This window comes from Blennius ocellaris (assembly GCF_963422515.1).
Source record: "Blennius ocellaris genome assembly, chromosome: 24".
In the NCBI taxonomy this organism is placed as follows: Eukaryota; Metazoa; Chordata; class Actinopteri; order Blenniiformes; family Blenniidae; genus Blennius; species Blennius ocellaris.
Window position 1 is genome coordinate 9,617,231 of NC_137673.1, and position 10,332 is coordinate 9,627,562.

Below are 10,332 nucleotides of genomic sequence, written 5' to 3' on the forward strand. Positions count from 1 at the left end.
ATCCAGTAAATTGATGTTTCATATGTACACACACTACCTGCTGAGAACTTTAGAACAGTTTGATTTAATTGCTTTATAAATAAAGCTTCCATCAAAACATTTTCCATCTCCTTGTTTCTCTGCATGTGACTGAATGACCAAACAAACAAATGACCGAGTTATATTTGAATGTCTTTTATTGCTTGTATAAATATTTCCTATACAAAGTCTCTGCTCCAGATATATAAAAAGTGACGTTACGTAGAAAAGTTGACACAAACTAGTACCGCTCAGTGTCGAGGTAAACTGTGGCTTCAGGTGAATTCCCTTTGTAAAGTATTGCTGGTGTCTGTCGTTAGTCGCTGAGGCCACCAGGGGGCGATACCCCCACTCTGGATGTTCTCTTATCTTGTTGGGACTTGCGCTGAAAAGGAGCAATAGTGTCCAGGATCTCGGAGCAAGTGGAATAAAGAGAGGACACAAACCTGTCTGGGCATTCAGGAACAATTCCAGCACAAGGAGAAACATACAAGACCGTATGTGGAGGAGCAAGAAGCTCAGAAATAACAGGGAAATAATCTGACTCTTGGAACAGTGTCGTTTGAGTCCGGTGGACATGTTTGAATGAGCGGATGAGATTTGAATGTCTTTTACTGGGGAGGTTCATCCCGGGTCGTCGTGTCGCTCCCCGGCTAGCGTTCACTGCTCTCGTCGTCCCAGTCGCTGATGTCACTGAGGGAGCACAGGCTGCTCTTCAGAGTGCTTCCTGTCCCGGCTTCGGCCAGGATGTGAGCCGACCCGGGGTTCTTCCCGGTGGAGGTTCCCCACACGGCGGTGCCGGGGAAGTCCAGGCTCTTCCTCGGGGGGGCGGGCTTGTCCTCCAGGGTGGAGGCCATCGGGTCACTGCTCTCCTCCAGGTCCGAGTACTGTCGCCACGGGAAACAACGTCAGGACCGCTCGTCCTCTGTGCGACCGGACGGGAAACAGGAAGTGCGTCTCACCTTCAGCTCCTGGGCCTCGGCCTTCTTCCCAACCAGGATGCTGACGCCCCCTGCTGGCCGCTTCAGCACTCGCTGCGCAGACGGCTTCACCGCAGGTCTGATCACTTCACTGACTCCATTCTCTGAAACACAAACATGAACGTTTACAGACAACAACTGACTTTGTTTGCATTCATTAAGTGTTAAAGCTACAGACACTCTAACCACACAGAGCACTGGAGAGCTAAAATGACTGAAACAAGTAAAGCAGCTTCAATAGATAAAGAATCTAAAATGACTAAGAGTAGATAAAATAGCGAAAGACAGCAAGTCTTTTTATGTTTTTAGCTTTTGTGTCTATTTTTTATCATCTTTTCTTTCCGCTTTAGCCATTTTGCTGTTTACAACCGCAGTGCGCTTCCACTCAGAGCAGGTTGAACTGCTGTGGCATTTTATTATTTACCCCCCTTTTTTCTTACTTTTCTTTTTTTTTTTCCCTGTTCTCCATTTTCCAAATATTAATTTCCTTTTTTATCTTTTGTTTTTTAGTTTAATGGTAAAATAAGAGATATAAGAAAAGGAACAAAAAGAAATAGAAAAAAAAATGAAAAGGGGGGGAAAGGCAAAATGTTACTGAGTCCAGTTTCTGGTAGAATCCTGTGACTGTTCACACGGAGCCACTGACCTTTCCCAGAGTTCCCAGAGTTCCTGGTCTCCACGTTGCCGTTCTGGTCTCTGTAGTGGCCGAGCTGCTTGATGTCGATCTCCTCCAGCTCACTGGAAAAGGACCAGTCGTCGTCTTCGTCCTCGAGGCTCTGCTTGGTGGCCGCCCCCTGTTTGGACGCGCCGCTGGTGCCGGACTTGTCCCGGCGGGGTTTCGGCGACGGCTCGTCGTCCTCCGTGTAGGACCAGCCGTCAGACTCCTGGTCTGAGCTGAACGGAGGCGAACTGAAATCACAAGAGTTTGACTTTGAGCTTCATCCGTTCACTCTGGCTGCTGGCTTGAAGCCGGCCGGTGTCGTACCTGCTGGTGGGGATCGTCCTGGGGTTGGGGGTGGAGGTCTTGATCCTGGTCCTGGGGGCCGGCTGGGGGGTCTTTGGTTGTTTGGCTGCTGGTGTGGAGGTCTGCTGGCTCGTTCGGGGGGGCAGGCTGCTGGAGCGCGGGCGGATCTGCAGCACTGGGACACAGAGTGTCAATACAAACTGTCAGACACAGAGAGACTAACCACACAGAGCACCGGAGAGCTAAAATGACTGAAACAACTAAAGCAGCTTAAATAGATGAAGAATCTAAAATGACTAAGAGTAGATAAAATAGTTAAAGACAGCAAATGAAAAATCAAAAAAGTTAAAATAGCTAAAGAAGCTAAAAAGGCTAAAGGAGCTAAAAAGGCTAAAGAAGCTAAAAAGGCTAAGGAAGCGAAAAAGGCTAAAGCAGCTAAAAAGGCTAAAGGAGCTAAAAAGGCTAAAGCAGCTAAAAAGGCTAAAGGAGCTAAAAAGGCTAAAGAAGCTATAAATGCTAAAGCAGCTCCAGCGGCGAGACCCACCTTGACCCTGGTGTCCGGCTCTGGCCCGTCTGTCGGGGGCGGGGTCACTGGCTCTCCTCTGAGAGCCCAGCCTCTCCTCCACGGCGACGCAGATCTGGCTCCGCTGGCGCCAGTAATCCGGCAGCGTCTTGGCTGCGCTCTTCTGCTTGGACCGCAGCTTGTTCCAGGTGGATTTCACTTCCTGGCTCTTCAGGCCGCTCTGATCCTGAAACACAACAGACTGAACCTCAACTCGCAGGCCACACCCCCACAGCTACATGCTACATGCTAACCAGCGTTGGGGAGGAGTGTGAAACCTACAGGCCTGACTCCCAGGTTCTCCAGCTTCTTGCCCACGGCCTGCTTCAGCTCCAGATGCAGGGCCTTCTTCATGTTGGGGTTCCTCTTCAGCACGTCCACGTTGACCCGCCGCCTCCGCTCCGCCGCCGGCTCGGGCTTCTTCGCCGCCGGCTTCCTGTCGGACACGCTGCTGGAGTCTGCGGAGAGAAGCTCATGTGAGCGGCGGGGAGACGGAGCGCCGCGGCCCCCCCCCCAAAACCAGCACGTGCACGAGGATTGGCGGACGACGTGCACGGCGACCACGCGATGGACCGGGATGCGGGCGGATGATATCGACTTGCTTTGGTCAGAGGTCTGCAGCCGTCATGACCAAAACAGCCGGATTTCACAACAAATATCATTTGTCGTCAGCCACAAAACAAAACGAACCAAAATATACTTTGCATACAAAAAGTAAGGTTGCATTCATCAAGTCTTATAGCGACAATTTAGATATATTTGAATACGTTTTTATCTTTTATGGCTATTTTTAGTCGTTTCTCTGGGGTTTTTTTTTCTTTTCCATCAATTTTTTAATTTTTTTTTGCCGGAAACCAGCACATGCGCGAGGCTGGCGGACGAGCAGCACGTCAACCACGTGATGAACAGACGTGTGAAGCACCACAGACGGTTTTGCCTGCGCTCCATGCAGCGGCAGCGGCAGCGGCGGCGGCATGCGGAGGAGCGTTGGCGTTACCTCGGTCCTCCTCCGACAGCTCCTGTATCGGGTCCAGCTTTAGAGCTGAGCCTGGCTCCTCTGAGTAGGAACACATCAGGTCAGCCCGCGGCTCATCACACACAGCGGCACCCCGCGCGGCTCTACTCACCCAGCACCACTCGCTTCTGCCGGGGCTCCGGCGGCGGGGCGGCGGCCGCCACTGCAAAAGACAAAAGCCACACGTCAGACATCTCGGGACACGAACGTCACGGCGGCTCTACAGACACGTGGAGCGGGGCAGGAAGTGGAAACGTACCTGGAACTTCTGCCGAGACGCTCTTGACCTGAAAGACAAAAACGGTTGACAGTCAGAGCTTTAATTTGACAGGAAGGGCACTAACAATATACACAGTACAAAGTCGTGGTATTTATTGAATGTATTAATATTTCTATATGATTCAAATCAATCAATAACTTCTTTTGTTTTCATATTTTTCTAAGTATTACATTTTTTTGTATCTGATATTTTTTTATATTTAACAATGATTAACTTTCTTAGTATTTAATAACTTTGAAATATATCCTTAGCATTTAATATTATTTCTTGTTATTTATTTATATTATTATTTATTAAATAAAATATATTTATTATATCACTATATTATTTATTCTTTAATAATTAAATACTATTTATTTATTTATGCATTTAATATGAAGGGATTAATTATGTTTAATAATCATACTTGGTATATTTAATATACATTTGATCTTAGCATCATATGATTTTATTCTTGATATTTCATTATTGACATTATTCATTATATTGTTAGATTTGTCTTAGTATTTAACATAACTCTTCTTGTTTGTAATATATTTAAAATGATCAGTTAATATTTATTCTTAATATTTACTCATTTTAATTATTTTTCTCGATACATATTTATTGAGAAAATATATTTTTTGGAACTATTTAATTCCAAGTTGACAACTGCACATGTGCAGAAGCCAAACTCGGAATGATTTTGAATGCAATTATTATATTAATTACACTGATTTATTCATTATAATTGAAAAGAATAAGAATTGATATGCATGCTTTTTCCTGACTGTGTGGAAACGGACCTCTACGTGTCCAGCGTGAGGAGGAGAGCTGGAGGCGGCCTGGTTCTTCTGCTCCGTCATGCTCTGGATGCTCTGCTCCTTCTCCTGCAGCCTCCTGCTCATCTCCTGCTGCAGCCGCTTGCTGCTCTTCTGCTGCTCCGACACCGAGCGACGCATCCGACTCAGCTCCTCCTGCAGCTGCAAGACAAGACCAGCGGAGACGTCAGGCTCAAGGCCTTGATTCAGCACAGGCCGATAATCATACACAGTATGATGGAGCGTGAAATGATGTGTACGTGTTCTGAACCGAAACAATAATATTGATAATATTAGAAAAAAAAAATTCCTAATTCAAAGATAAAAAAAAATATATAAATACAAAATAGAAACATACAATACAAAATATAAATAAATACAATTACAATGATTGAATTGACATTTTTAATTCATTAACATTTTATATAAATGAAGCATAAAAATTCTAAATAAATTAAAATATTTTTTAAAATAAATATTAAATAAAGAATATTGCAAAGTAAAATGAAAAAAAAAATCTAAATAAAAAAAATGCTTTTAATAAGATATGAAATAAATGAAGAATAAATTGAAAATTGAAGACAATGCTATGAGAACCAGAGGATGGGCCTCCTACCTCCTTCTTCTCAGACTCGTGCTGAGACTTCACTTCCTGCAGTCTGGTTTCCCACTTCCTGTCCTGAAAGAGAAGGTTCAAGAGCGTCAGGATCAGATCCAGTCTGCGGAATTCTCCCCTGGTCTCTGGACTCGCCTGTTTCCTCATGAGCTGCTGCAGCTTGTGGATCTGCTCGTCCCGGTAGTTGTCCACGTCTCTCTCTGGACTCGTCGTCTTCTCCGGCCTCGCCGACTGGTTCTGGTTCACTTCCTGTCCACGAAGCAACCACACGTTTGAGCAGGTTCGGACCAACTCTAATTTGCCCTGTCCCAAGTTCCTGATGTGTTTTGTGACGTTGCTAGAAGCTGCGGGGCAAAAAGCCAAGGTCACAGAGGTACAGAGGAAAGGCTGCTGGCCGTACGGTAAGAGTCTGGACTTTGTGGTTGTAGAGGAACTCCATCTCCCTGCGCATGCCGTCCCGGCTTTCATCGATCTTGCGGTCCATGCGGGATATCTCCTCGGCCTTGAAGCGTTCCAGTTCCTTCAGCAGGTCCTTGTGCAGCGCCTGCTGCTGCTCCTCCCGAGCCGCCTTGGCCTCCAGCGCCTGCTGCTGCTGGACGACCTGCTCCTTCAGGCCGCTGATCTCAGACTTCAGGCCGTCGATCTGGGACTTGTCCCCTTTGGACTGCAGCTCTGCACGAGACAGCAGGAGGAGAAAACCGCCTCAGTGACCCGCTTTCAAAAACCAGGCGCTGCAGACGACTGCTGACCGACTTACGGGCGTTGAACTCGTCGGGGTGCCGCCGCTGCATGTGGTTCTGGAGGAACGTGGAGTTGAGGAATTTTTTCTCGCAGTGCAGACACTGAAAGAGAGAGAGAGAGAGAAAACCACACAAACTAAAGCTGCGTACGGCGCTGAACGGGTCCTCGCTACTTCAGTGACCCCGACTGTAAATGTCAGTCGTTATATATTGTGATGTAGCTGCGACGAGGGCTGGACTCTGATGCAGTTTGGCAAGTTTGCAGCCGATCGGACCGTTTCACATTGCACTTCCTGTTTCATATGGAAACGTAAAACTTTGTGGCTTCGCCCTCAGACGTCTGGAGAACATTTTAATACATTTTGTTCACCAATCTCTTTTGTACCAACTGGACACATTGGAATAATTTGGAATTACCCCCCCCCCCCCCCCCCCCCCAGAGGACTTCAATCCAGAAAATGTCCAAATTTGGGCCGTAAGCCACCATATTTTTCAAAATGGGAGACTTCCTGTTGTGTTTTTTCTGTATGTCTGCAAGCACCTGTGACTTCATGCTCGGTTGTAACAGCTGTTACTCACACTGTGTGTGTGTGTGTGTGTGTGTGTGTGTGTGTGTGTGTGTGTGTGTGTGTGTGTGTGTGTGTGTGCCACAACAAATGCCAAAGGTCGTGCGAGAACGCCATCAATTATTCAACCTGCCAGGTTTACCGAGCAACCGCTTGATCTCATGACACACTATATCCATTACCATGGCAACCGGCCGGCCAGGTCAGCTGTATCATACACTGGTAGGTAGCGGAGGGGGGGGGGGGGGGGTTGATCAGTGCTATAAATAACCTGCTGAGGGTTGAGACGTGGATTGGGGAGAGAAAAAAAAGAAGAAGAAAAAAATAAAAGAAGCTAATTGCGGCAAATCGCCACCATCTGCTCGGCAGATTTAAATCCTTTTCATCCAGATTATTATAATGGCGGCTGTGGCGAGTGTCGAGAAGAAAAGGATCGCATTCCTCCCCCTGAATAGATGGAGGGAACAATGGGGGAGGGGGGAGGGGTGACAGCGGCGTTACCTTGTGGCTGATGATCTGCGGCGCCAGCAGCGTCTGCTGCGTGCGGATCACCTTCTTCCGCTGCTTGAGCTCGACGGAGAGCGCCCGTGTCTGCTCCTCCTGCTTCCGCTGGCGCTCCAGCAGCTCGTCACGCTCCCGCCCGGCCGCCGCCAGCCGCTCCTCGGCCGCCCGCAGGTTGAGCGCAAGGAGGTCCTGGCAGTGCAGCAGCCACTCCACGGTCAGCTGCGACAGCCGCAGCAGCTTGACCAGCGCCGGGTCGACCGGCGCCCGGCACCGCGGGCAGCGCTCGCCCTCCAGGCTGCAGAACGTCACGGTGGCCACGTGCTCCTGCAGGGCGTCCACGTCCACCTGGCTCGCCACCTGGTCCACGTCCACCGCGTTGATGCGCCGCCAGTCCACCGTCTCCCGCCGCGGGCGGAACTTGAAGGCGCCGGCGGCGGAGTTGTTCCCGCTGGACGGCGTCATGCCGCTGGACGGCGAGTTAAGAAGGGAGGGAATGCCGGCGGATGAGTGGGCGTCGCTGCTCAGAGGGTAGTACACGCCGTCCTGGAATGGCTGCAAAGAGACGCGTTCAAAACACAAACAAACCCTGGATTTATGGGGGGGGGGTGTCGCCACGCAGCCTCCTCACCATCTCCCGTTTTGGTCCTCCCCGCAGATCGACTCGTTACCATGGAGACCGCGTTCCCGCGGGAGCGGCAGTGTTGTGAAAACACAGCGACTAACGTCTCCCTGTAGAGACACACAGAAACCGGAACGTGGCGAAGAGATAAAACAAGCGTCAAGCGTCCGCGTCTCCATGACAACGCTTAATCCCGTGTTTCGGTTTAACTGGTTCTCGTGTTAACTGGTGACAGGCGTCGTTCAGCGTCCTTGGCAACAGCCGATGTTAAAAATCCGTAACTGTCCCCTCAAACGCAGTTTAACCGCATTCACAAGAACATTTCTAAATGTCGAAGCGTTTCGACGTCTCTTTTAAACACCCGATGTTACGAGCAGCGGCGGTCACCAAGTAACACGGGAACCAAATTATCTGAAACACCACACCGTCTTTCTCTCGTTATTTCACCTCTTTCTCCGAAAAAAACCCAATAAACAACCACTTTCAAAGATCTCCATACATCCAACACTCTCATTCAATCCCGGTTTAATATAAGAATAAAACTCAAAAACATCTCAACACTCCCCCATGCCGCCGAGCTAACGGTAGGTTTTTTTCACTTCATGTAAAAAGAGAAAAATACTTTGAAACATCGTCTAAAATACACGTTAAAGTACTCAAACTGAGCAGCGCGGGGTTTTTCACGAGTATCAACAGAGAGAAGAAGCTTACTGAGAAGGTTTGGTGGCCGGCTTGAAAGTTTTTTGTGGAGTTTAATGGCTCGAGGCTCCACATTCCTAAAATCTGGAAGAAAAAAAAATTCCAAACGTCAAGAGTGAATTATACACAACCACTTCCGGTAATGTCCTTCGAAATAACACTCCACTATAATAAAGCGCGTTATTTGTATACTTTCTGCCGCCATTCTACCGCTTTTTCCTCACATTTCTGATTGTTTTAGATACAAAACGACATTTTCTGATCGATCAGTGGTTAAAATAATAACTACATTTGCGACATAAATTCATAGACAAATACCGGAAGTAGAAATAGTTCGTTAATTTCGCGAAGTTTTCATACTGAAATACGTTCGAAATCTTAAAAAAAAGAAGATAATCATCCTGACAAACTTGTATATATTATATTATATTGTCTTGTATATATTTAAGAATATAACAGAATATAATTTTAAATTCATTTTTTTTTTTCAATAAAAAGGGCTGCACAATGCTGCCCAGTGAATAATATAAATAAATATGTTTGTGACTTTTCTGGAACTTTCTGGTTGGCTTTCGTACCGGTACTCATGACGTCACACCCCCTGCTGCTCGGGTTAAACCGAACCCATAGTATGCGAGAGGAACTGGAGGAAGGGAGGAAGAAAGAAAAAAATTGAGATAAAAGAAAAAAATTGACAAAAGGAAAAAATATGAAAACAAAGGAAAGGGGTTTTTTGGGGGGATAAATGTTGACCTCAATAAATAGAAAGGCACACCGTGGACAAAATAATCCTAAAATGAGAAAAAAATTCTATTGACATCCTTCAGATTAATTTTCCTGCTCCTTTCTGTATCTGGTCGTCTGATCAGTAACGTCGGGGCCCCCCAGGGTACTGTACTGTCCCCCTTCCTCTTCACCACATACACATCTGACTTTAAGTACTGCACTGAGTCGTGTCATCTGCAAAAATTCTCTGATGACACGGCCATTGTGGGGTGTGTTGGGGGCGGGGGGGAGGCGGAGTACAGGGTCCTGGTCGACCGATTTGTGAAGTGGTGTGGGGAGAACCACCTGTTGCTGAACGTGGAGAAGACGAGGGAGATGGTGGTGGACTTCAGGAGGAACAAGCCCCTGCCCTCTCCAGTCAGCATCAGTGGGAAGGACGTGGACTTAGTGGACTCCTATAAGTACCTGGGTGTCACACTGGACAATAAACTGGACTGGTCCACCAACATACAGGCCATCTACAAGAAGGGCCTGAGCCGGCTTTACTTCCTGAGGAGGCTCAGGTCCTTTAATGTCTGCAACAAGATGCTGCACATGTTCTATCAGTCTGTTGTCGCAAGCACCATCTTTTTTGCTGCGGTGTCCTGGGGTGTCCTGCGGTGTCCTGGGGTGTCCTGGGGTGCGGGCATCAAGGCAAAGGACGCCAACAGACTGAACAAACTGATCAGGAAGGCAGAGTCTGTTGTTGGCTCCAAGCTTGTCACCCTGGAGGAGGTGGTGGAGGACAGGATGCTGGCAAAACTGCTAGCAATCATGGACAATCCCCCCCCCCCCCTCCACAAAACACTGGACAAGCTGAAGAGCAGCTTCAGCAATAGACTGATTCAACCCCGCTGCTTGAAGGAACGCTACAGGAAGTCGTTCCTCCCCACGGCAATAAGACTTTTTAACACGTCTACCTCCGTCAGAGCCTCATCATAATTGCTCACGCTTATTTCTAAGTGCCCATGTTCAGTTCTTTGTTTTACAAAATGTATGTCCTACCCAGATATTTTATGTCCTACCCAGATATTTTTATAGTTGTATATTTGTATATTTTTATTCCCTACTTTTATATTCTATTCTATTGTATTTTATAAACCAGAATGCTGCAACAAAACAATTTCCCTTCGGGGATTAATAAAGTTATCTATCTATCTATCTATCTATCTATCTATCTATCTATCTATCTATCTATCTATCT

The 10,332-nt window shown here is 47.3% G+C and overlaps 1 protein-coding gene across 2 annotated transcripts; it reads right to left on the minus strand.

Annotated features, from left to right (window-relative positions):
* Positions 1 to 207: 207 nt before the first annotated feature.
* On the minus strand, positions 208 to 8,469 carry dzip1 (DAZ interacting zinc finger protein 1). Of its 2 annotated transcripts, XM_080519586.1 has the most exons (17): positions 8,376 to 8,469; positions 7,674 to 7,774; positions 7,043 to 7,597; positions 5,993 to 6,077; positions 5,636 to 5,907; positions 5,371 to 5,484; positions 5,236 to 5,298; positions 4,605 to 4,781; positions 3,799 to 3,826; positions 3,652 to 3,702; positions 3,522 to 3,581; positions 2,807 to 2,982; positions 2,507 to 2,711; positions 1,984 to 2,137; positions 1,645 to 1,907; positions 981 to 1,102; positions 208 to 905 (listed from the first exon to the last, which is right to left on the minus strand). In XM_080519586.1, the coding sequence occupies exons 2-17, from the start codon at positions 7,674 to 7,676 to the stop codon at positions 672 to 674; spliced, it is 2,562 nt and encodes an 853-aa protein (XP_080375712.1). In that variant the 5' UTR covers positions 7,677 to 7,774; positions 8,376 to 8,469; the 3' UTR covers positions 208 to 671. The 2 variants fall into 2 exon arrangements, with proteins under 2 accessions (XP_080375712.1, XP_080375713.1); XM_080519587.1 differs by lacking the exon at positions 3,522 to 3,581.
* Positions 8,470 to 10,332: the final 1,863 nt, after the last annotated feature.

Excerpts from the sequence above, each read along its gene's own strand:
- dzip1 (XM_080519586.1), bottom strand. Across the intron at positions 3,827-4,604 it reads CTCACGCTGGACACGTAGAG|GTCAAGAGCGTCTCGGCAGA; the intron begins GTCCGTTTCCAC and ends TTTGTCTTTCAG. Across the intron at positions 1,908-1,983 it reads AGGACGATCCCCACCAGCAG|TTCGCCTCCGTTCAGCTCAG; the intron begins GTACGACACCGG and ends TTGTGATTTCAG.